The following is a 25,965-nucleotide window of genomic DNA, read 5'->3' as shown; positions in this document are numbered from 1 at the left end:
TTTTTCCAGCTTCGGGAGACCCCAAAACTTTTTGGCCCAAGCCCATACATCTTCTAACAGCCAGGAGCCGGATTTCAAACTTCCAATAAGGATCTCTTAAGATTCCTTTTTCTTTCTTCCACAACTGAGCCTGGAACGTCCAAGCATCGATCCTCGCCAAGAGAGGCGACTTGAATCCTTTTGGGTCTCCATACTAAATTAGGGTTCTCTCTATTCGATGCTCCAAGCATTTCCTGCATATGGTGCGAGACCCGAAATTTCTGTAATTACATTTTGAGCACATCCAGTCGCTCCAATTCGAGAATGGCCTCCGATTAAATTCCACTGCTTTGCGCCCAAGAGCTTCCCTAACTCCAAACTCCAACCTCCTCCCCCTGGTGTCCTAGTCTTCCATGCTACCCAAAGAACCCTCATTTGATCGAGGCGGGGGCCATTGAGACCAGTGGGGCCTTTCCGAATTGACTTCTTGCCCAAATGAGAACATGGATCTTCTGCAACATGGGTTAAAAATCCCAAGGGATTCAAACACTTCCATAATCAAGTATCCTCCATCTAAGCATGACAGAAAAAGGCTCTGATATACGCCCAAGGTTAGATCCACACACACAAAGAAAATCCGGTGATTGCTGGAAAGCAGAAGCTCCCGGAGGGATATTCCGACGACTTCAGAAGACATCCCTGATGGTCATCTCTACCTTTTCACAGAGAGTTCTCCTCCTACTTCATCTCTAAGAATGCCACCAATCCCCCTACTTCATCTCTATTTCAAATTAAAACCAAGGTTAAGATTTCGGTTTCAGAATGCGTTTCGCTCCCCATCGAAACCGAAATTTAGGCTGAAATCCAACGAAATAAAAAATATACAACGAAATTTCAGACGAAATTGCCGAAATTTCTTTAATCTCGGCTGAAATTTCGGGAAAATATTAAATAATGAATAAATCCTAGATTTTTTAGTGATTTCCCTTAAATTTCAGACCAAAATTTATGGAAAACGAAATTTCGATCGAAATAAAGTATGGTTTCGGATATTAACGATTTCTATTTCGGTATTGACCGAAATTTTGGATTTTGGATTTCGGTCAAAATTTAAAACCTTTTTAAAACTCTAAACCCATCATCACTTCCCTCAGTCATTGAGTCTATAAGCCAATCTCACTGAAGCCAATTTCCAGGCCAATCTCTAAGCCAATTTCAGGCCAATCTCACTTCCCACGGTCGTTGAGGCTGTAGGCCAATATCTATGAAGATCTCCCTCAAAGCTCGTGTGTGCAGAAGCCTGTGATGTGAAGTAGAGAGCCAACTTGTCTCATTTTTTGTCTATGTTTTGAAGCTTTCTTCTTTTTGTTGTTATTATCTTGTATTGTTGTTCTCCCATCATATATTGGAGTAAATTTTGTTGGTCATTGTTCTTCTTCTAGTACGAATATGGTTCACAAGCTAGAATAAGCCTTGGTTTCACTATTTGAGAAGCCGATATTTCAGTGTTGCAAAATACATCTCTCGTTCTGGACACTTGCCTGTGACGAGCAAGACTCGGTCCTCTAGGATTTTCTAAATGACTCGGTTACACCTAGCAACTTGACATTAACTGAAAACTCACACGCAATATGTTAACTAAAACTTTCATACCATGTAACCCACGATCCTATCCTACACATAATTCCCGAACTAACAAGTTATGCAACCCGTGAAGCCGACCCAACCCTCCATGCACGTAACATTTCCCCTCCTTGTCTAGTTATGCTTGTCCTCAATTTATGGAACTTCTCTCTCAATTGTGGTAGTTCAAGTCGCACCTTGTCTTCGGTGCATGGCCACCTTACCAAAATTAACTGCTTGGTCCGCCCTTTTTACCATGCGTGGCTCAAGGATAGTGTCTAGCTCTTAGTGCAGTACACCTCTTTCCGTAGTTGGTGGCAACTTCGGTTTCACTATCATGTTCGTCTGGTGCTTTTTCCAAAGGCATGAAACATGAAACATTTGATGTATACATGCTGCATTGTATACACACTTCGAGTGGAAAAATCAAGTTCAAAAGAAATAATTATCGTATGTTGGATGACCTGGTACAACCTAGAGAACTTAGAGAAAACTTGGTAACCTTTCTCGTGGCAATTGAATGTTGTCCAGAGGGCTGCATATAAAAGTATGCCCGATGTTTGGCTTGGAACTCATGTTCAGTTGTCTAACGATGATTCGTAAATTTCTTCATGTGATTTTGAATAGCGTGTAGATTTTCTGTAAGGATTATTACATCGCAACTTTTTTGTTGCTCCTCAGTGGATTGTACATGTGTATTATATATGATATGAGATGTGGCAAATGAACACAGTAAACATCACCATAGTGGATAGCTTGATAGAGGAATGAGTGTTGGTATAGTACTATCATTCAATTAGTGTCAGCATTAGGTGTTGCTATGATGAAACAACAAAGATAATTATCTGACCATTTATTAACAATTTTAGATTGCCCATCCGTATGGGGATGGTAGGCTCATTTTGAGGGAGTCGAGTCCCCAGTAATTTGAAGAGATCTTGCATACAATGCATTAGTAAAACTAGCATCGCTATGGCTTACTAGCATTAACTATGACGTCGTTTAAGCTGGAAAGGTGATTGTTGAGTCCAAGGAGTCCTACGAAGAGGTATCATCACCAATACAAAACACGTCTTAATTTATTTTACACCGTCTTTTATTCAATAACATGAAATCCTGGAGGAATGGATTCATCAACAGTGGTGTTGCTGCTAAAATATGAACGACGCTGAAATGGCTCTTGGGACAACAATCTGCAACCTGGAGGCAAGGAAGAGACATCGAAAAGTGTTCGGAGTTTGGACTCCGGGGAGTCTCCGACGCATGAGTCAGCAAGGGCAACAGATGAAGGTCGAGTTCTTTGAATTTCAAAGAAAGCAGGAGAAGGGCCAGATTTGTACCTTCGAGCCCTGGTCCCTTTTACATAGAGTGAGAGTCTTCATCTATTTAGGAAAGTTGCATCTACATGACTCTTTCCTGATTGGTTGTCTTTCTTGGAATATTAGTTTCCAAGATTATCCGCGATGAATGTGTTTTGAAGCTACAACTTTAAGGTTTCCACGGCTTCCACGAGAACGGTGAATATAAGGTTTCTATGGCTTCCACGAGAACAGTGAAATTACCCCCTTTTCCCTAGCGCGTCAGGGTCCGTGCATGCCACGTGTCCGTCTCTGATTAGGCATCTATTTTTCACTGCAACAACTGGTGAATAGATTAAATCAAATACTCGTCAATTTTGATTTTGTCACATTCAAGATTGCATTTTAGCAGTGTACTTAAAAGCGACGTGTTTCTAAAGGCATTAAGAGCAAAGAAGAAGTGATGTTCCCCTCTTCTTTTCCAGTCTTCTAAAATCCAATCATGGGGATGGAATTGATTAACCCTATGAATTGGAGTTTGGAAATCCACTTAAAAGTGATGTGTTTCTAAAGGCATTAAGAGCCAAAAGAAGAAGTGATGTTCCCCTCTTTTTTCTCCATCGCCTGAAACCCAATCATGGGGATGTAATTGATTAACCCTGTGAATTGGATTTTGGAAATCCACTCTACTCCCTATCATGCCGTGCACACTTATGCCTCACATTGACCTCATGATCACTTTGGGTAGTCCCACTAATAGTACAGACAGAAGACACTTTAGGGGCTTAAAATGAATAACTAAAAATTGATTTATATCGTCCATTGTTAAATGCATATTCACTCCACTCTACTCCATTCCATTTGCGGACAACATTAACATCGCGGGTGTGCCCGAATCATGCCTTGGATTAAAATACTGGAATCTCTTTCCTTCCCCAAGAGAAGGAATTCTGATCCTACCATGGTTGGAATGAAAATTTTAATAATTTATTGAAATAATTTTTTTTATTTTTATCTGAATAATGATATGATAACCGAGCTGGGGACCGAGAAGGGAACCAAACAAATAACCTCTTTAGGGAAGTGATATTTACGCCCCTTTTGATCACCAGGGACACCCAATGTCAGTGTATCAATGACAAAAAGGGGCCTGATGAACACATTTATGTGTGAATGGTAGTGATAGAAAACATGCATATTTTATCATTTAAAGCGGTACTACTAAGGTATTTTCTGTGTTTTTGGTGTTTCAAGGATATTCTCGAATTTCACGGAAAATGGAGCTAAAGAGAAGAAATTCTAAATAAAAGATCAAATAAGAGAACACTACCATTGTGGCCCAATAAAGTGAATGGTTTGGATTGGCCTTGGGAGATGATTTGAGGGGTTTTATTAACATTCATTAAAATGGACGGGTTGGATCACTATCATTATAATAAGCAAAGGAGGTCATTTGATTCAAAAGTGGCTCTGGGATTTGGATCACTATCTAAACAACCATCACTTGCTTCTAAACAAAAGAAGAAAGTAATGTTTATTTTTGGATGTTTGCCTCTTCCCTTATTTGACAGATGGCATAACTACAAATTAGAAAGGCTATTTCGTTGCCCACTTTGACTCTCACGATTTGGGAAGAAACAAAATAGTAATTTCTAATTATTTGTATTGCCATATACGTGGGATCCACTCGGGTTTTGGGAACTTTTGCAAGGAAAAAGAAGAAACCCACGTTTAAAGAGGCCATCAATATGGGCAACCTGTTTCTCCTCTTTTTTAAATTAATTTTCTCATATTTGGTACGTCTCTCCTGGTGGGCCCTCTCATCATGTATGGTTCGATCATTGCTAGTTAAACCCAAAATTTGTGGGTATTTGCAGCGCCCAAATTTTGTTTAGAAAATGCAACTGCCATTTTGATTTGGGGGCTGATTATGATTTTTGATCAAGGGTTTGAATCATCCAATGGAAATATTTTGGGATGCAATCTCTGTGGACCCATCAATGGACGGTTGGATTATCTTATGGAAAGTAACTTGGGACGTTCCAAACGGGCGATGATGCAACCAATCTATCGTCCCATTAAATGAATGGTCTGGAAATGAGTTGGGAATGCAACCAATTTACATCATGGCATGCTAAATGGATGGTGTGGATCGACTTACAATGCAAACCACATTTCTATTGATCCGCTCCTCTATATTGGAAAGTAGTTCACGTAAGAGATTTTCTTTAATCTATTTTTGTTAATAATATATATGAGAGAAGTTATGTTGTTAACTCTCTCCTCCATATATATTTAATTTTGGAAATTCTTGGCCCACATTAGAAAAGAATATTGGCAGCCATCATAAATAGAAGATCACGTTTGGGTTTATCTATAAAGTCTTTCACAAAGCTAGCCACTTTAGAAACATTATTCGGCAGCCTTCTTTTTCTGAAATCAATTCCTAATTCTTCTTCCCTATTAGATGACAGTAATATTAGAGTTGCTCATGAGCATCTCTCGAAGAATATTGGGGCAGCCCACGTTTGGGAAACTCTTCATATAAGTTCTTATCTCTCTCTCTCTCTACAGACTAACTACTCTCTCATGCTCTCCATCCTCTCTACATTTCTCTACCACTCTCAAGCTTTCTCTCTTAGGTTTTCTTGTTCTCTCTTGCTTATTTTCAAGTTCTTTTCAACTCTTAATCCAAGGCATCATCATCCACCATTCAAACTCAAGGTGACATTAAAGCTTGAAGGAGGAAGATTCAACTAAAGATTGGAGGAGAAAAAGAATAAGTTCTTTTTATTTTTGTTATTTATTTTCAAGTTCAAGTTGATGTACTTTTGTTTCAATTCAAATTAGTGGAGAGTTTATTTTTCTTTTCAAGTAATTATATATGACACTCTTTCTCCCATCTATCTCTTTTATTTTTATTTTTTTTCTTCATTTCTTCATGAATAACTAAATCCTATTTACTTAGGGTTTAGTTGAAGCAATGGGGAAGGAGAAATATTTATAATTAAATCAACCTACTCAATTGAAAAATTGTGTAGGATTTTGTGTTTGGAAAATCCTAATCATTAATGTCATTGGCTTTCCCCTTTCGTATGAATGATTGTTGATTAAGAAATATAAAGTTCTATATAATCAATGTAAATTGGAGAGTGGATTTGATTAATTACTTATAAGGAATGACATCCCTTTGTTCTTATTCCTTATTGACTAGTTAATCGAATTTTCAACCCAATTCAAGAGTTGTTTTAATTAATCAATTTAATCCAAACCCATGGTGGATTCTAACCCTAAGTAATCTTTTATATTGAATTGAGGTTTTTACACTATTCCAAATTACGTTTGCAATTTTTCAATTCACTTAAGCCCTTAGAATTTGGTTTTCTAATTAAAATTAGATAAGTAGTCAATAGAGATCATTAAAATTTGGTACACTTTGCCTAAATTAGGATTTTAAATAAAAAAGATCTCAGTTGAATTTGATTCTTAGATTGAATAGAATATACGCTTATATATAGTGTTGGCTCCGAGGTCTAAGTCTACGGAAATCCTGAGTCCATTCCAGGCAACATTATATCATAGCTAGTATTCTAATCAGTACAACAATAGGGCTGACAACTAGATTTCTCTTCCCTGAGTTCGATCCGTATTTACACGATCCGTGCACTTGCGGTTATTTAAATTATATCAACCAGGGCCTAATGTACTTGATGTCAGAAAAATCCAGAGACTTTGATTGCAACGTACACTGTGAATGGGTGTCCCTGGTGATCAAAAGGGGCGTAAATATCATTTCCCCCTCTTTAACCTATTAACAATCTTTCCCATGATTTTTTCCTTTTTTGCTATAAAATGGCAAAACTAACCCTCCCATGCCGCATGGCATGTGAGGATTTGTTAGGTTACACACTCGGTTCCGGCCTCCATAGCATCATTGTCTTTATTTTATTTTTTCATTCCGTTTGCAGTAGAATCGGAATAGGATACCGATACCGATACCGATTCTGATTCCGATTCCTAATTCCTACAATCCATAATTCCTACAATCCAAGCACAAGGATAACACGACCGGGTCTAACTTTCTAGAAGTCTAGAACTACTAAAACACCGTATAGTTCCGCTCTGCTCTCGTTTTTACGTCCGTGAAGCCACGTGTACTTTTCCGTCCTCTAGTGGCCGTCATAGAAGACCCCCAATTTAGTATAAATACTCAGATCTGTCTCTCGCGGACTCATGAAAAATTTCCCTTCCTTTCTCCGCAATTCTCCTCTCTGCCTCTTTCGCCCATCTGCTTTAATTTTTCTTCCTTTAGAGATTCCTATCATTATCTTTCTCGTGTTTTCGTTGATTTTCTTGGAAACTCTTTTCTCCCCAGTTTTACCGTGGAAGAACGATGTATGACGGTATGATGGATCCAGAAATGATAAGGTTAGCCCAAGAACAGATGAGTAGAATGTCTCCCAACGAATTGGCCAAGATCCAACAACAGGTGATTTTTTCTTTCTTCAAATTTTGAATCTGACTAATAAATCATTGATTTTTGTCTATGTCGTCCTTCATTTGGGCTTAATTTGGCTATTTGAACCTTGAAACCCTAAAAAAATTTAATTTGTATACTGAATTCGTGATATATAGATATGTCACGCTCTGGCCCCACTGCGTGTGAATATTGTCTGGTTCTAGGTCTATGCCCGACTCACCCCGCTAGGATGTGGGAAACGTGTTTACACAGGGAGACAGAGGGGTTCTACATATATAGCCCAGGAACTTTCTCTCACTTTTCGATGTGGGATCTTTACAATCCACCCCTTTAGGTCTCAGCATCCTCGTTGGCACACCGTGCTGCGGAAGCTCCGGCTTTGATACCATTTGTGTCACACGTCGCCCCCACTGTATAAATATTGTCCGGTTATGGTTCTCAACCTGCCCCGGTTTTGTTCTCTCGCGGCACTACCGGGCCTGACCCACCCCGCAGGGATGCAGAAAACACGTCTAGATAGTAAAGGGGGAACACACACATATAGCCCAGTAGTGCTACGGAAGAACAAAACCGGGGCGAGTTGAGACCCAGAACCGGACAATATGTACACAGTGGGGCTGGGGCTTGACAGAATGATATCAGAGCTGGACCTTCCACAGTACGATGTGCCCTCACTGGGCTCCAATGGGGGGTGGATTGTAGAATCCCACATTGGAAAAGAAGGAAGGGTTATTGGGGTAGACCCCCTCTTTCCCTGTGTAGACGCGTGGGGTCGGGTCGTGACAGAAATGGCACCAGCCGTACCTCCCCCGGTACGGTGTGCCAGCGAGCACACTGGGCCCTAAGGGGGTGGATTGTAGAATCCCACATTAGAAAATGAGGGAAAGTGACTGGGCTATCTATATATATGTGTGTGTGTCCCCTCTTTACTGTGTAGACGCGTTTTAAAACTGGGCCGGGTTGAGACCCAACCGGACAATATCTGCACAGTGGGGCTGGGTTGTGATATTGTAGAATCCCACATCAGAAAAGGAGGGAAAGTGACTGGGCTATATACATGTGTTCCCCCTTTACTGTGTAGATGCATTTTCCTTCATCTCTGCAGCGTGAGTTAATAAAGCTGGAAACCCTGGAAAATTTAATTTGTATGCTGAGAGAGAGAGAGAGAGAGAGAGAGAGAGAGAGAGAGAGAGAGAGAGAGAGAGAGAGTTTGTGGTTGAATTGTGTGAGATCTGTGAGTTTTTTGCACACCGTGGTTGTAGAGGAAACCTTTCGATCTACACCTAGTTCGGTAGATCAGGTGCTGTAGTTGTTGAATTGGAAACTAAAAAAAGTACTAGTCTTAGGTTTTGTGATTTGAACTACAGGAAGATCTTGATATGATAGAATCATAGTAATTAATTTTCCACCAAGTTTAATTAATCCTTGGTTTTATTGCGAGCGTTTGATCGTAAATTTACCTATCAGCTTCGTACTTGCAATTGAATTAGTATCAGAGTGGGATTTCTTGTGGAGAATTGTGGACTCAATATCGCCCAAGAAAGCTCATTCATATTATCACAAACAGAAATATCGCAGTGTAGAGGTTTTACAATAGGTGCTGCAAAGTCTGGATCACCTAGTAGCGGATGTGGACTTAATTGTTGGAGGAACCCTGGAATCAACTAGATGTGGATTGCATTATTGAGATTATTAATCAACACACCTTAGTATTTCATTGGAGTTGCAATTAGTCATTGTGCTGAATACAAACGATTTAACGAAGAAAGACTCCTTCAAGCGTTAGAACTTAATTGAGTTTATGGAACAAGGGTGGAGATAACCCTCATGGGCACATAAACAACAAAGAATTTATCAAATGGCTATCAAGGGTCAAAAAGGTATTCAAACACAGAGATTGCTGACGAGGAGATGACAAAAGATGTAGTTCCACCAATTGTCTGGATACACTTTGATATTATGGGGCAGACCATGGAATAATTGCATGCCATGCAGAAAGGACAAGATTTTGAAGTGGGAGGAGATGAGAGAAAAAATAAGAAAAATTTCCTACCAATTACACATGCTCGAGATCTTTATCTAGGACATCAAAATTTAGGACAAAGTGATTGTAGTATACAAGATTACACTGAGAAGCTATATATGCTAAAGGCTCGGGTATCCCCAAACTGGTGAGCAACATATAGCCTGTTATTTGAACGGATTGTGTTTGCCCGTCCAACAGGAGTAGCTATTAAAGATGGTGTAATTTGGACACCTATTGCTTCGCCGTTAGGGTTGAGGAGACTCAAAACTCTAGTGTCAACTGGAAAAGTTAGTACAACTTTTTTCTGTTCCTTCCATCACAGTTTTAAAACTCCCCTACATCATCGTAGACTCCCCGGAGTTGACTCCCTTTTCCCTTGGCCGCCGCGTTCGCGTTTTGCCCTACAGAGTCAATAACAACTCTTTTGACTCTCCCGAGTTATGGCCGCGTCAACCGAGTACTCAGCCACATCAACCGCCGAGTCAACAAGAATTTTTCTTGGCCGCATTTTGACCCGCATCGCATTTTTATACACTGGCTCCCATCACTACCCATGCATCAAAACTGAATCCTACATGTGCCTCAACTGGAAAAGCACAACTTTTTTTTGTGCCCCCATTACTATCCATGTATCGAAACTGAATCCTACATGTGCCTAACCCAGTTGATATTACCAAGGTCAGTTACTAGCCGAATCGTAACTCGAGGGAGGATCAAGGGCCAACGGAGTTGTTTCTAATTGAATTAATCAATCGATTATGTGTTACTGATGCAATCAATCAGGACATTGTTCAAAGAACTTCTGCGACAAGCTCCAATGCACTTGGTTATATCAGATGATTAGAATGACAAAGAACCAAATGGGCAGGAAGAAGGAGGAACCCCTGAGTTTGCTTGCGAAGATGAGAATGCCTTTGGACATGATCATGTGAAAAATAATTTAACGATACATACAAGTCTATCCAACATCTTCCAGGTGAGATGCACATTGGGAGGAAAGATTTGCAACATTATCATTGATGGTAATTCCAATGTAAAAATTGTGGCCTAAGAGATGATAGGTAATATGAAGATAAAGGAAGAGAAGCATCCCATCCCTTGCAAGATCCAATGATCCATGGTTGCGAAGAGTTAAGTTTTTTTAGAAGATTGGCTTACGAAGCGATTATTGTTAGATCCACATTTGACCTGGAGACAAGTGAAGAATTGCCTTTAAGACGAGTGGGCCCTTGCAACTTGTGAGTTGTGACTGTCTATTGTGTTTCAACCCTTTGTCAAGAGGGACCCTATATTGAATACTTTAACATGAGAAGTTGAATGACACGAGTTGGCAATACTTTATTCTTTTGAAAACATAATGATTATATTAAAGGAAAAGAAACATTGAATAGGGGGCAATGGTTGCCCCTCACAAAATATCTCACAATGTGTTACCAGTTTATCCAATCCATCTACTGCTAATTCATTCGTACTTCTATGAATCCAAGTTAATAGAATGGAACGATCTCTACATAGATCTCAAACTTCATCATTGAAACCAATTGGCCTCTGCTACTACTTCCACTCACCCAAGATATAGTTCGTCCCCTTTTGAATATCTTTAACCCCACAAGGAGGGCTCTATTTTTTATTTTTTTTATTTTTAATATTAGAAAGGAGGGCTCTATTTCATTCGAATCTGATCTACCTATATCATCCTCAATGTACGGAACTCTATACCATTGTTTAAACTTTGGTATACGGAAGCACTATCTCATCCATTGTGACTTCATACTGTACTTCAATCATGAGGTTCTCAAGTACCTCAAGTATTAGAAGAAGTCCAATACTCCAACCCTTGCTTCACTAAATGGGTTGCACTCCCTCATGAGTACAAGTTCTTACTTGGCATCATTCTGGTATTCAAAACTATTTAGCATATGTATCAAGCCGATGAGTAGCCTTATTGGGCAGTCTTTCTATTGAAGTTGTGGGGTCAAGAAGAAGTATTATTGGCCACATATGCATAGAGCTGTTGCGTGCTTGCTACGTTAGCAGAATATCGGTCTTTACAGTCCACTACCGGTTCTATGTGCTCCTTGGGAAGACATAAGCATGGACTTTGTGTTAGGCTTGCCTAAAACTCAATGAGGAGTGGGTTCTATATTTGTGGTGGTCGATTGGTTTCCAATGATGCCACGTTTCTTGTCGTGTCAAAAGAACCAATGTGCTTTGCATGTCATTCTGATATTTTTTAAAGAAAATGTGCTGATACACAAGCTTCCAAAAACTCACTCGTTGGATGAGGATCTGAAGTTTATGAGCCACTTTTGGAAAACGTTATAGAATAAAATTGGAATTAAGCTTCAATATTCAATTGCCCATTATCCCTGACAAATGCTAAAGCAGAGGTGGTGAATCAAAGTCTTCAGAGTGTGTCACAGAGCATAATTGAGTATCGGAATATTCGAAGCGATTTTTTTGACTGGAAGTTCGAAGGGATTTAGCCCCAATCTGAGTTTGCTTACAATGCTTTGGTAAATCAAACTACTTGAAAGTCACCATTTGAATTAGTTCGTGGCAGACGCCTGAACGAAGTCTGAACCAGGTTCTAGATTTGGTCCCTTTATCGCTGCAAGCCATTCACAACGAGGATGCACAAGCTTTTTCTGGACATATTCATGACAGCCAAAGTCAGCTGAAATAGTGATCAAGGCTCGCAACAAAAAGTAAAAGGAGGCTGCCAATCAGCATCAAAGATCTGGACTTTCGATGGAGATTTGACAAGGATGAACAAGTACAAGAAAGTACAATGACCATTCTCCCCTCCAAGGACCCCAACTCTATGTCAATACGATATAAATAGCTTTATATGATGTAAATCATAACACCTTTCCATTTTTTTATCTTTCCGACCATTTCGGTTGAATTTCGGGAATTTCGGTTGGAAATAATGACATGGACGGAATTCATTGAGATTTCGTTCCAGTGGGGATGGAAATGGAAACATCTCGATCGTTTTGGGGAAATTTAAAACCACGGTTTTTGCAAGGGTGCCCCTCAGTTTATCATCCTCTATCTATATGTGTATATATGCATATATAGCTGCAAGTTTTAATTGTAATACCTAGTGGTTCCTCTTTCCTGTGTTGGCTTTTTTTTCCTGCTAATTAATTAATGAAAAATAATATTTTTCACACTATTCCATTGTTTGATTGGTTACTGATAATGCATAACATTACAGATGATGTCCAATCCTGATCTGATACGATTAGCCACAGAAAGCATGAAGAATATGAGGCCAGAAGACATGAGAAATGCTGCAGAACAGTTGAAGCGTGCTAGACCCGAGGATATGGTTGAGATTACTGAGAAGATGGCTAAGGCCACACCGGAAGAGCTTGCAGCCATGCGGGCCCGTGTAGATGCCCAACTCACTTATGAATTGAATGCAGCTGAGATTCTAAAGAAACAGGTTTTGTTTTATTATTTTGTAGAAATGAATTTCCTTATCCTTATGACATATTGAAACTTTCAGTTCTTCCTACAAATTGAACAGTATCCATATTTTGACTTGTGATAATACATTATGGAGGTGTTTAACATCTGGATTATTGATGATTTGTTTTATTTTACATATTGATAATAAATTATTTTTTAGCATCATTATTTTAATTTGTGATGAATCTTTCACCAAAAGCAGAGTTTATTTGGTTTGGTACAATTGGTGGATCTTATAATTGTGAATGGTGTTAGCATTCCATACACTTTTTGGGGCATTTATAAATTCTATTTATTTTTAAATAACGTGTTTGTGTTTTTTCCATCTTGGAAGGGGAATGATCTTCATAGGCAAGAAAAGTTCAGTGACGCTGCACAGAAATATTTACTTGTATGTTTGGCCTCTCTCTCTCTCTCTCTCCCAAATAGTCTGTTTTTCTATATGTAATTATTTTCGATTCCTTTATATATTTGTCTTTTGTGATAGGTGAATAAACTTATCTCTTGAATGAAGAATTCCTCATCTTTCTTCTCTCATCTGTAGGCAAAGAAAAACATGAAGGGAGTACCTCTCTCCAAAGGAAGAACTCTTCAATTGGCATGCTCTCTTAATTTGATGTCATGTTACTTGAATACGAGGCAGTATGAAGAATGCATAATAGAAGGCTCGGAGGTATTACTAAAAAGCTACTACCTTGTTATTTGTTTGTTACGTCGAATTAGAAAATTGAAATTGACTCAGAAATCTGTCAACTGATCCGAGTTCGACTAGGATGAGGTGTTGAAAAGATGGACAACTTGGCTAAGTCAACAAGAGATTGGTAAAAATAAATGAAAGAAATGAAAATAAATCATGAATGAAATAGATAAAGAAATTGATAGATTTTTTTGTCCAGTTGGAGATGAATGGAGAGGATAGAATGGAAGGATAGAATGGAAGAAAATGATCCATGTGGACGAACCCAACTAGGTGTCAGGATTAGACTTAGTCAACTGAGCCGGGTAGATCCTTTCACCTTCTTCATGAAAATTTTCTAAAGGATTCATTAGCCGACCCCAACTAGTTTGGGACAAAGGCTTAGTTGAGTTGAGGAGATGAATGGAGAGGAATGGTTGTTGTAAGGAAGAAAGATCAGTTGATTACTTGATTTTTTAGGCTTAAATTCGGGTTATGTGTATTTTTTTTTTTGAATTTTAAGTTGGCGTTATATTTACTTAATAGAAAACAAAGTTGGGCTCGAATAATGGAGAACCAAAAATGAGAGCTAACTGATAGAGTAAATCGATCCTTTTCAGTGTTGTGACTTAGACCATCCATTTCTTTGATGAAAATAAATGGGATTGGGTGCAGCCCAGCTGATTACACATAAAGTTTGGGTCTGATTAGTCTGTGTCTTGCATGAATTACTAAGATAACTCCTCCCTGTCAAAGGAAAAAAGGAGAGAGGAAATCGAGAAAGTCAGTCCTATCAACTGTTGACTCCCCAGAGTGTAAAAGTAACTGGTGAGTCAATCCGCTTGCTGATTTTTCAAAAACCTACAGATTTGCTAACCTTTTTGAAACCAGGTGCCTCTGATCAAATTGGTGAAGTTCCCATTTATCAAGCCCCAATTTTTTCTGTACCATTCCTCGTTGGCAACATGCACATGGATTTCCCCACAGGAGTGCTCTGTTTTCTTTTCTTAATATCATGGCCACGGGAACTGATCTCAGGAATGGTAGACTACTCTAAGGGGCCGTTTGGATATCAATATTTTAAAATCTTGGATTTCCTCAAAATCCTAGATGGGAGATGAGAGAAGAAGGAGACCATCCCGTGTTTTCTGATTTCTTGCCCCTCTTTTTGTCAAGCAAGAGAGTAGGAGATCGACCGTGTTTCCAGGTTTTAGAAATCTCAGGACAGGGGAGGGATTTCTACAACCTGGATTTCTTACTTAAAATCCAGGATAATGGATTGTAAAATCCAGAATTTTACACCGCTTTCAAATAAAAACCTGGATTCTAAAATCATATATCTAAACAGCCCCTAATAGTCATTTTAATTTTGTATTTCTTTGTATAACTGGTTTTAGTCCTTTTAATATCAGGTCTTGGAATACGATGGAAATAACGTCAAAGCTCTTTATCGCAGAGGTCAAGCATATAAAGAATTAGGAAAGTTAGAAGTGAGTATACTCTTCTATGTATCCTTCTCTGCACATGACAAAGGGTAATAACTGATACTGGCATTGAGCCATTCCAAAAAAAAAAACTGATAATGACATTGTTGGTTATTGGTTCTGTTCACTGTGCAGTATCATTTGTACTCACGAAAGATATCATTATTGATATTTTGCTCGTTTTATCTAATGACCTTTCTGTAACTGAAATGTGTATCAGGCTGCAGTCTCCGACTTGGGTAAGGCGCATGAAATTTCGCCTGATGACAAAACTATTGCAGATGTCTTCAGGTATGGATCTGATTGATATCACACCCAGATGCTTTATTTCCAAAACAGAGGTGGAGATCTCATCTTGAAAGACACCGGATGCTGTTTGATATGAAATGTTCTTTATAGAATTGTTCATAAAAATTCATTTAGAAAAAAAAAAGAATTTTTCATAAAAAGAAGTTACTGAAAAAATATTTATTAATTTTTGGTAAATTGAATATTATTAATTGATGCAGAGATGCAAATGAAAGATTGACAGAGGAAGGTGGAGTTCGGCATGTGTCAAAACGTATGCTCTGATTCTGTGGTTTCTTTCGGAATTAACTTTTATCTTTAAATAACTAAACTTAATTTATATTAATTCCCTTGTTCATCTCTTTGAAGGATTTTAATGCTTTAACATTTCACAGGGTTGGTTATCGAAGAAATAGTGGAAGAAGAAGAGATGCGATCCATGCCATCTGATACCAGTGGTTCATCTCCAGATTACTCTGTCGCACAGCCACGGGAAGATAGTGAGTGCTCTCAGAATCAAGGTGGGTCAGATATTCAGGGTCCAACTACTGATGCCGAGTGTTTGAATGGATTGAAAGACAATCCAGAAGCCTTCAGGTTGTTCACTTCACTCCTGTCTATAATTTTCAACCTAATCTTTATTTTTTGTTTTTCCTTTTCTTTTTGAAGAATTTACAGTAGTTCGTTGAAAAAGCAAACAAAAAAAAAACGAAATTACACAAGGGGCAGAGATTGCCCCTCAACTAGGATAGCTCCACTAAATCCTTTGCCTATGGGCTGTCTATATCCTTTCCTTCTCTAAATACATGTCTAGAAGAAATACGCCTCCCCTTACATATCAAAAATCTCATTTAAGAATACACTCCAAGTCTCTAGCCTTCAAGGGGCCCTGCGTTATAGAGTAGGGAAACTATGACGTTTTTAGAATACCCCTTCTCCATTAAGATTCCCATAATCCTCTTTACAAACAGACGTGCTCCAACGAGCAATGCTCTCACCCTCAGCTTCATTCAAGTCCGCCGTCCCAACCGGACCTCAATATGCTAAAATCACCTACCCATGACAATCTCTGAATGCCTTCCCTGTCATGGATGAGACGTGATGCTGAAATTGCACTGGCCCAATAAAGCTAACATTTGTATATTTTTATTTGGTGGGCAACTACGAGGCCATCCACATGGTCATGGTCCCATGCGGGACAATCATCCTATTCATAAAGTCTATTCCTTTGAAAATCAACGACCTATCTTCCTATTCATAAGGTCTGTTCCTATGAAAATCAACAACTTTTCTTCTCTTTGCAGAACCCTAAAAGCTGAGTTGTTGATCAAGGAGCTAGGATCCTGCCATCATGGTTGGCAATGGGAACAATAGCAATGGGCTGGACTCATGGGTACCCACTAGATCAACAGACTCGATCATGTAGTTGTGGTACATGTGGGCTGAAGGCCAAATATGCCTTTGTTAGAGTGAGTGTTGGCAGCGTGCTGTTGGTGCAACCCTAAGCTGGGATACCAAATTGGTGAAAACCTAGGGTTTGCAGGTGACTTCTTGAGAGTGATGTACCGGGCTTCATGCCTTGGTCATCCTCCGCAGGATGTGTTTGAGAGAGGAAAGAGAGAAAGCTAGAGTGACGGAAAGAAGGGCTGATCTCACCCAAGACGAGATATGAAGGGAAGAAGGATCAATATCAAGATTGGTCAAGATCCGCGAGATAAGATCACGGAAAGAAAAGAAGATCAAGAATGATGGTCAAGGTGAACAAAAAATAAGGGGAAAAAGGGAAACGATTTATAAACTCAACCGAAAATGGTGAAAAGAGGGAAAAGAGTGAGCGATTTATAAATCCAACTGGGAAAGGGTGAAAATGGGGAAGAATGAATGATTTCTAACCAACAGAGAAGGGTCAAAAGGGAAAAGATAGAACGATTTATAAACCCAACCAGGAAGGGTGAAAATGGGAAAAAGAGGGAAAAATAAATTTGAGATGTAAGGAGAGAGGGGAAAAAAATGAATAGAGGATGTAAGGAGGGAGAAGAGGGATATGGAATAGTAGAAGAGGGGAGGAGAGAAGAGAAGAGAAAGAAGGGAAGAGAAAGAGAGGTGAGGGCGTACCTTGATGCAAGAGGGGCTTCATGTCACTTTTTTTCAAGATTTCCTGGACTTCACTATGGCTTCCTCATTTAGGTTTTTTATATGGGGAAAATAGGGTCTTTTGCCAATGTTCATATATATTAAAAATAGTAAGTCCATACTTACCAAAAATAATAAGTCCATCTTTACTAAAAAATTGAAAATCCGTACTTTCTAAAAAATAAGTCTGTGATGTGTGGGCCTGGGCTTGGGCTTGGGCTTGGGCTTGGGTTTAAGGTAGTGAGTCATAGCTAATAAACAAATAAAGTGGGGCATAGGGCTGATGTAGACATCTCCCACCTCTAGATTAAATAAAATGCTAATTATCCAAATAAAGGAAAATAGCATGTCCAATAGGGCAATGGAAAAAAATTAAATCTAATGGCTATGATGACTGAATCACATCTTCTGTTGACTCCCCCATACAAGTAACAAAAAAAAAACAGGGGAATGAGTTTCTACAAACATTGGATTGCAGTTTACTCTTTATCAGCTAAGTATCCAATTGGGAAAGGGTGAAAATGGGTAAAAATGAATGATTTCTAAACCCAACCGAGAAGGGTCAAAAGGGAAAAGATAGAACGATTTATAAACCCAACCAGGAAGGTTGAAAATGGGGAAAAGATGGAAAAATAAATGTAGGATGTAAGGACAGAGAAGAAGAGAATGAATAGAGGATGTAAGAAGGGAGAAGAGGGGTATGGAATAGTAGAAGAGGGGAGGAGAGAAGAGAAAGAAGGGAAGAGAAAGAAGGGAAGAGAAAGAGAGGTGAGGGCGTACCTTGATGCAAGAGGGGCTTCATGTCACCTTTTTTCAAGATTTCCTAGACTTCACTATGGCTTCTTCATTTAGGTTTTTTATATGGGGAAAATAGGGTCTTTTGCCAAGGTTCATATTTATTAAAAATAGCAAGTCCATACTTACCAAAAATAATAAGTCCATCTTTACTAAAAATTGAAAGTCTGTACTCACTAAAAAAATAAGTTTGTGATGTGTGGGCCTGCTTGGGTTTAAGGTAGTGAGTCATAGCTAATAAATAAATAAAGTTGGGCATAGGGTTGATGTGGACATCTCCCACATCTAGGCTAAATAAAAGGGTTTAAGTTAGTGAGTCATAGCTAATAAACAAATAAAGTTGGGCATAGGGTTGATGTGTACATCTCCCACATCTAGGCTAAATAAAATGCTAATTATCCAAATAAAGGAAAAATAACATGTCCAATAGGGCAACGGAAAAAAAAAAATTTAAATCTAATGGCTATGATGACTGAATCACATCATCTGTTGACTCTCTCATACAAGTAACAAAACAAACAGGGGAATGAGTTTCTACGAAAAGTGGATAGAGAATTGCATCAAATATGTAATGGATATTGAGTTCAAGAAAAGGGGAAAAAGAAAGGAAGGAGAAAAAGATATGAGATGTCTTTCTCCGGGTAATACTGGAGAACATGAGCTCTTCGTAATATAGATTGTACATTGTATATGGGTTTCTCATTTAGTAGGGTACCCTTCTAAATATGACTAAGAGATAATTACAACCAATTTACCATAGATACAATCAATGAACATGTTTGTGCGGAGGACCGACAATGAGATATGATGAGGATCGATTGCCATTTTTAGAGTTTTCCATCTTTAGAGAGTAATGATGATGATTTGATCAAATCTTTAAAGGCTGCCATCTTTAGAGAGATATGAGTATGACTTTCTTTTCTGATGCTCTAGCAAATTTAGTAGTCAGTGATTGCCACTCAAATAGAGTCATGTCTTCTACATCCTGCCTCAAGATGGAGCATAGATATTATCATCTATATTTTTCTTGGAACACATACTGCAAAACTTATTTCCACCACAGTCTTTATAAACACGTCCACTCTCATGTATGTATGAGCCATAACGTGAAATCCTACACGTTGTCTACCGTAGCAATGATCTCTCTTTGACCCATGGGCCATGGTCATATCCTGCAAGTAGATATCAACTTTCAGTCTTCCCCTGACACAAAAACTTTCTTTGCCAAAACTTCACCAACCATGCAAAGAAATCCACATAAGCCAGTGCTTCCGTCTACCGAATCATCACACAATAGCAATTCACACCAAGAAGACATGAGAAGACATTATAGCCGTCTAGGGAGAAATCCTTGTTACTAATGAGCCTGCGCTTTAATATAATAACTCAACGAGCGACTTACCCCTAACAATAGGTCGAGTTCTGAGGGTGCATCCCTATAGTCTTGTTTTTCCCGCCTTCTGAAGATATAGAATCGGGAGAGATCAGGAGGTCGAGGGAGAGTCACTTGGAGCTCTGGCGACAGCAATATCAATTCACACCAAGAAGACATGAGAATACATTATAGCCGTCTACAGGAAGGTTGTACTATGACCCACATAAAGGTTCCACAACTGCCCATACAAAGGCTCTGAAATAGTTCACACTTCACACAGGCTACACAACAGCTCACACAAAGGCATAACAGCCTTCACAATATGGCATAATAGCTCATAGAAATGGCTTAGCAGCCACACATCAAGACCGTATAACTTAGCTCAGATAACTTAGCTCCATAGTGTACGGGACAGCACAACCAACCCAATCGTCAATAGATTAGGTACAAATAGTGAATAGGCTCACTAGCTACTCCACACGAAGTCACAAACTAGGGTAGAAAGATAGCAACACCTCAGGTGACACAGCTCAGTGCGGCAACACAACACGCCATACAAATGCACCTTAGACGTACAGTCCACAAGAATATGTAGACTGCCATGTAGAAAGCGCACATCATTTCTCACAAAGCTGTCCACCAAATTGACACCAAATCACCACAGACACAGTAGCCCATGAAACAAAGCATCAATCTTAGGAGACACAATAGTGCATAGGAAGCTTCTCATGAAGGGACAAGAATCCATACATATGCACATAAATCCATACAAATAAATAGTATAGATGATTCCTTAACTTGCAGACACATCAACCCTCTCTTGGACACATCAGTCCACACATACAAATAGAAATCTGCATAAAGAGGAGTCCACAGTTCAAGAGAAGTGAACCATAGTATTGTCTCCATCGGAATAGCTCCTTAACAATTTTATGCTTTTCACCTTTTAAAAAACGAAGCGATTTTATCCCTTTCTAATTAGCATTTAGCAATAAGAGAATTATCAACTGAAACATATTAGGGCATTACGACCACATAGGATGTTTGTACCAAGGTTTTAAATTTCGACCGAAATCTGAAATTTCGGGTTTCAGTTGAGACCGAAATCGAAATGGCTATTAATCGAAACATTAATTTAATTCGATCGAAATTTCGCTTATCCCGAAATTTCATCCGAATTTAAGGGATTTCACCCAAAAATCTGGATTCTAGATAATTATTTAATATTATCCTGAAATTACCGCCGAAATTACCGAAATTTCAGTCGAAATTATGTACGCTATAAAATAGGCATTATTTGATTTCGTTAGATTTCATCCTAAATTTCGAAATTCTGAAACCGAAATTTAAAACCTTGGTTTGTACATCAAAGAAAGAAAGAACCCTAGTTGTTCATGAATAAAGAAGAGTAAGAGTAGTAGTTGTAGAAAATTAGGGCTTTAAACAAGAAATAGGAGAATGCCGTTTGTCCTCAACCCGTGGTTCTCCTATATCTCCCTACTTTTGCTTTGATCTCTCTTGAGCCTGCATTTTGTGTTTTTTAAGATCTTTAGAGTTGAATCCATTTAAAAAAAATTATTAAAAAAAAAAAAACGATCTTTAGAGGTGAACCCAATCATTAGGCTAAGAATTTACAAAAAACTGAACACAAGGATTAGGCTAAGAATTTGCTCACGAATAGGATAGGATTAGGGTTACAATTAGTAATGCTAGGGTTTTGAAAGATACTAATGGATGGGATTACGGTTTACGAATTGTTGATACTTGATAGGTTAGGGTTTCATATTGAGAACATGCCTCTTCTTGATCTAGATCTTATCCCTCTTCTAGATCTTGGTAGATGTAGAATGCCTGCTCTGATACTATGTAACGGATATTGAAACCAAGAAATGGAAACAAAGAAGTGAATAAGAAGAAGATAAAGACGTTTAGGCTCAATATGAGATGAATGTCTCTTTCTCCCTGTAAGACTAGAGTACGTGAGCTCTTCAATGTATAGTGTACATAGTAAATGAGTTTCCTGTTTAGTAGGATAACCTTCCAGAAATGACTAAGGGATAATTACTATCAATTCACCATAATAGATAAAATCAATCAATATGTACACGAGGAGGACCAACTATGTTGCCATCTTTTGAGGGATTTGACGAGGATCGACTATTAGACGTTCCTATACTTAGAGTGATATGATGATGATTGATCAAATCTTAAGAGGTTGTCATCTTTAGAGATATATGGGGATGGCATTCTTTTTTGTGCTCTATCAAATATATAGTGTGGGAAAACCCACTACATGAAAATGAGCCCCACTCAAATAAAATCATGTCTTCAACAAAATACATAATATGAACAATACAAGTTTGTGGTTGCAGTTTCTCCATGAAGTTACAGGTTTGCAGGGTATATTTATGGCTTGTACCTCTGAGCAGAACGAGTTAACAACCTTGTTAGATGGATTCTCATGAAAAAAATGTGGTACTTATCACTTGAAAGTTACATGACAAAGAGTTCCATTTTTTAAATATTTCCCTGTTCGATCATTTAAAGGAAATATGCTTGTTGGATATACATTGACATGACTATTCGGAATAAGTCCTTACTGTTTTTTTGTTTCTGGTATTTGTATTACTGCTAGAATAATTATCCCATGTACTTCTATGCTTGTGGGTAAGTTCTTCTATATTTTAGTCTCCTATATGGTTTTTTCAATGTGATTTTCCAGCATTCCCAGTCTAATTTAAATAGCTTTGGAATATGTTTCTGCGTCATCTTCACTCTGTTAGTTATGGTACAAAGTATTAGGCTATTAGCATAGACATCAATATGAGTAGTCTTATGACTTATTCTTGGAGCTCATTTTTATGTGGTACTGTACCATTACCTTAATTTTTCAGATCATTCCATAATTTTGTCTCGAATGCCGATCCTGATGCTCTGGCTGCTCTAAGTGCTGGAGGAATGTCCCCTGACATGGTTAAGTCCGCCTCAGATATGATTAGCAAGATGCCGCCAGAAGATCTTCATAAAATGCTAGAAATGGCAGCTTCTTTGAACGGGAAAAAACCGATTTTTCCAGGGGAAACAACAGATGCTAACAACCATAAACCAACAAATGGATTCCAGCCTCCCGGAGTGTCACCTGAAATGGTTAAGACTGCTTCCAATATGATTGGTAAGATGTCACCTGACGAGCTTCAGAAAATGTTTGAAATGGCCTCTTCTTTGAATGGAACCGGCTCTCCCTTTCCAATGGCAGCATCTGCTTCTAACAACCACAGATCAAAAATTGCGTCTCAGTCACATGATGTGGCCGAAAGTAGTTCGAGTGGGTCATTCCCATCTTTGAGAACAGATGTTTCTCAATCACACCCTCCAACTTCGACGGCTAATTTGCAAGAACAAATGAGAAACCAAATGAAAGACCCAGCCATGCGGCAGGTATGTTGGAATGAAACTGATGGAAAATTTGGCTTGCACTTTATATTCAATTTAATCCTAACTTTTTTCCCTCTTGCAGTATGGTACTCTTTATTCATATTATAAGAATTCATGTAATTTGGCAGATGTTTACATCTATGATCAAGAATATGAGCCCAGACATGATGGCGAACATGAGTGAACAATTTGGTGTCAAGCTTTCGCGGGAAGAGGCAGCAAAAGCTCAACAAGCCATGTCATCCCTATCGCCGGAGGGCTTGGATAAAATGGTAATAGTAGACATTTTTCCTTTATTTTACATATCTTTGAAAATTATATCATTTTCTAATATTTTCTAGTTGCTACGTAGTGTGGACTCCCCATTTTTAAACAGATTGCCATGTTGGTCCTGTTAGACATTTATGTAAAGTCTCAAGACAAGATGCATTTTCACACAGTTATTAGGAAATACTCTCTCCTGTGTTTTAACATTACTTAAAATGCAAATCATCTAGCTTTTTAACCTCATACTTTTGATATTGATTCATTTTTATGTATCTTTTGCTCTTATTATTTACTATTTATGAATTAGGAGATGTTCCGGTGTTTACCTGTAATGGTGCGAAAACTGTAGCTTGTCGGTGTTTCCAGTCATTGTGTGTGAAACTTGGGCTGCTGTTTCTTTCAATGTTCATTATGTGAGTTCAACCTTGCATGTCTGAGGTGTTTCCTATTAGTTGAACGTGGTTATACTCGCTGTTAAAGTATAAAAGATAAATAACGCCTTTCTCCAACAGCTTAAGCTTTTGGAGTTACTGGTTGTTTCACATGGTATCAGAGCCAAAGGTCTCGAGTACAAACCTCCCGGATAGCAAAAATCCACATGCGATGGTTGGCCCAAAGTGGGACCACATGTGCCACGTGTTTGCCAAGTGGACCACACGTGCGGGGGAGTGTTAAAGTTTAAAAGATAAATAACGCCTTTCTCCAACAGCTTAAGCTTTTGGAGTTACTGGTTGTTTCACACTCGCAAAGTTCAAAATCTTGCCTACTGACTCGAAACTTGGTTGAGACAATTTGGTCTGGTTATCCACTGAGTGCAGAGTCTCTCTCTCTCTCTCTCTCTCTCTCTCTCTCTACAGGACTTGGCTGTGACAACTTGGTTTGTCCCAACACATGTTTCTAGTATCATTGGGGCCTCTCTCTCTCTCTCTCTCTCTCTCTCTCTCTCTCGCAACAGGACTTGGCTGTGACAACTTGGTTTGTCCCAAAACATGTTTCTAGTATCATTGGGGCCTGGAGTGCCAAGAAAACACTCATAAAAATTTAACTTAATGATGTTCCACGAAGGGCCAGACTACCTATCAACCCCTCTCTTCCTATAGATATCTTTCCCAAAACTCCTTTTGCATAACAGCGGTTAAGAATAGAATCGCCATGAAATAACTTTCTTCAAACACGCTCTAATTGCATTCCACCTGTAGTATCCATATGATTCAAACAGGGTAATCCTCCAAAGAATCTGACCTTTTTCACCGCAAGGACCGCTCGCCCACCCATCAATAAAAATCAACTCTTTTCACGAAGACCCCATACACATACTGTTTTCACGAAGACCCCACGCACGTTATTATTATTATTATTATTTTTGAATGGCAAACACGTTTCGACTTTGAAGTACAACAAATTAAAGGTGATGAGTTGGTCCCTCTTCTCTACACATGTTTCAGTTTTAGCTAATTTAAATTTAAACTTCTTAATCTTTAGCATATTACTTATGCTAATTTTGTTTTCAACGACAATTCGACAAAAAACTTACAACTTTTGTTGGAACAACGTCCCACACTCTCATGAAAGGTGATTGAAGTCCCTGTCACTGACGCCTTACCTTGTCAAGAATTTCACTGAGAAGGTCTTTTGGTGGTTTCATTTTCATATCCACTGTTTTATCATCAATGGAAGAAGAAATGTGAACCTCTTCAAGGGATCTATGAGGGTGAGACTCAATTCACTTATCTTATTGATTCTTCTATGAGGGTAAGACTCAATTCGCTTATCTTGATGATTCTTCTTTGAGGGTTGTTAGAAATGAGATTAGGGTTAGAAAGAGAGGAAGAAGAAGAGGAGTGAAGGATGGAGAGTCTCCACTAGGGAGCTCCTCATGAATATGATGTATAGATAGGCTCAAATAGGGCAACCACAGTACAATGACTACAATACCTCTCTCTAACAAGTAATGACTAAACTACCCGTAATGCATGTTATTCAACACTCCCCCTCAAGCTGGAGTGTATATACTATGAAGCTCCAGCTTGCTACAAAAAACTACATCAACAACTAAAAAGTACAATAAGCTCATACACATCCATCTTGGTATGACACTCATCCTCAAGCTGGTGTGGTACATAGATAATAAAAAGCATAAACAAAAGACAAAGGCCACTATGAACATCATCAAGATCTAAGACCATCAGAAAGAGCAGCTCCCCCTGAGGTAGCACAATGGCCAGAGCAGTCACAACCGGGTCTCCCTATGAATGAGAACTTGGCAATAAGTCTGGAACCATGAAGGATCGAACTGAGGCACCTCGGCAGGGGAATAACAACGATCCATCGAGCAAAAATGGGGGCACACCAAAGGTGCACACAACGAACATCGGCGAAGCAGCACAACACTAAGTGAAGATGATAACAACTGATGGGGAAACCATCAGAGACAAGGTCGACGGGAACATCGTCGCCTGGAGAGAGAGAGAGAGAGAGAGAGAGAGAGAGAGAGAGAGAGAGGGGGGGGGGGATAACCAACCAACGATGGGGAAACCATCATCTGGAGACTAGGTCGACGGCATGGACATCGTCACCTGAAAAGGAAGAAGAAGAAAGGAAGATGATAACCAACCAACGATGGGTA

General features: G+C 38.9%; 1 protein-coding gene across 1 annotated transcript in view; it reads left to right on the top strand.

Moving 5' to 3' along the window:
• The first annotated feature begins 7,124 nt into the window (after window positions 1–7,124).
• Window positions 7,125–25,965, top strand: part of LOC143885104 (outer envelope protein 61-like) — a 28,302-nt gene continuing 9,461 nt past the window's right edge. Inside the window, exons 1-10 of the mRNA XM_077389096.1 lie at window positions 7,125–7,389; window positions 12,630–12,860; window positions 13,221–13,277; window positions 13,431–13,559; window positions 14,975–15,052; window positions 15,267–15,337; window positions 15,556–15,608; window positions 15,730–15,931; window positions 22,532–23,075; window positions 23,201–23,344. Coding sequence (XP_077245211.1) covers window positions 7,294–7,389; window positions 12,630–12,860; window positions 13,221–13,277; window positions 13,431–13,559; window positions 14,975–15,052; window positions 15,267–15,337; window positions 15,556–15,608; window positions 15,730–15,931; window positions 22,532–23,075; window positions 23,201–23,344 — 1,605 coding nt within the window. The 5' untranslated portion in view covers window positions 7,125–7,293. The remainder of the gene's footprint in view (window positions 7,390–12,629; window positions 12,861–13,220; window positions 13,278–13,430; window positions 13,560–14,974; window positions 15,053–15,266; window positions 15,338–15,555; window positions 15,609–15,729; window positions 15,932–22,531; window positions 23,076–23,200; window positions 23,345–25,965) is intronic.

The sequence above is a fragment of the Tasmannia lanceolata genome, unplaced genomic scaffold, assembly GCF_043159265.1.
Source record: "Tasmannia lanceolata isolate RefF3 unplaced genomic scaffold, GAP_Taslan_0.1 ptg000008l, whole genome shotgun sequence".
Classification (NCBI taxonomy): Eukaryota; Viridiplantae; Streptophyta; class Magnoliopsida; order Canellales; family Winteraceae; genus Tasmannia; species Tasmannia lanceolata.
This window is presented reverse-complemented; position numbering and strand designations above follow the sequence as displayed.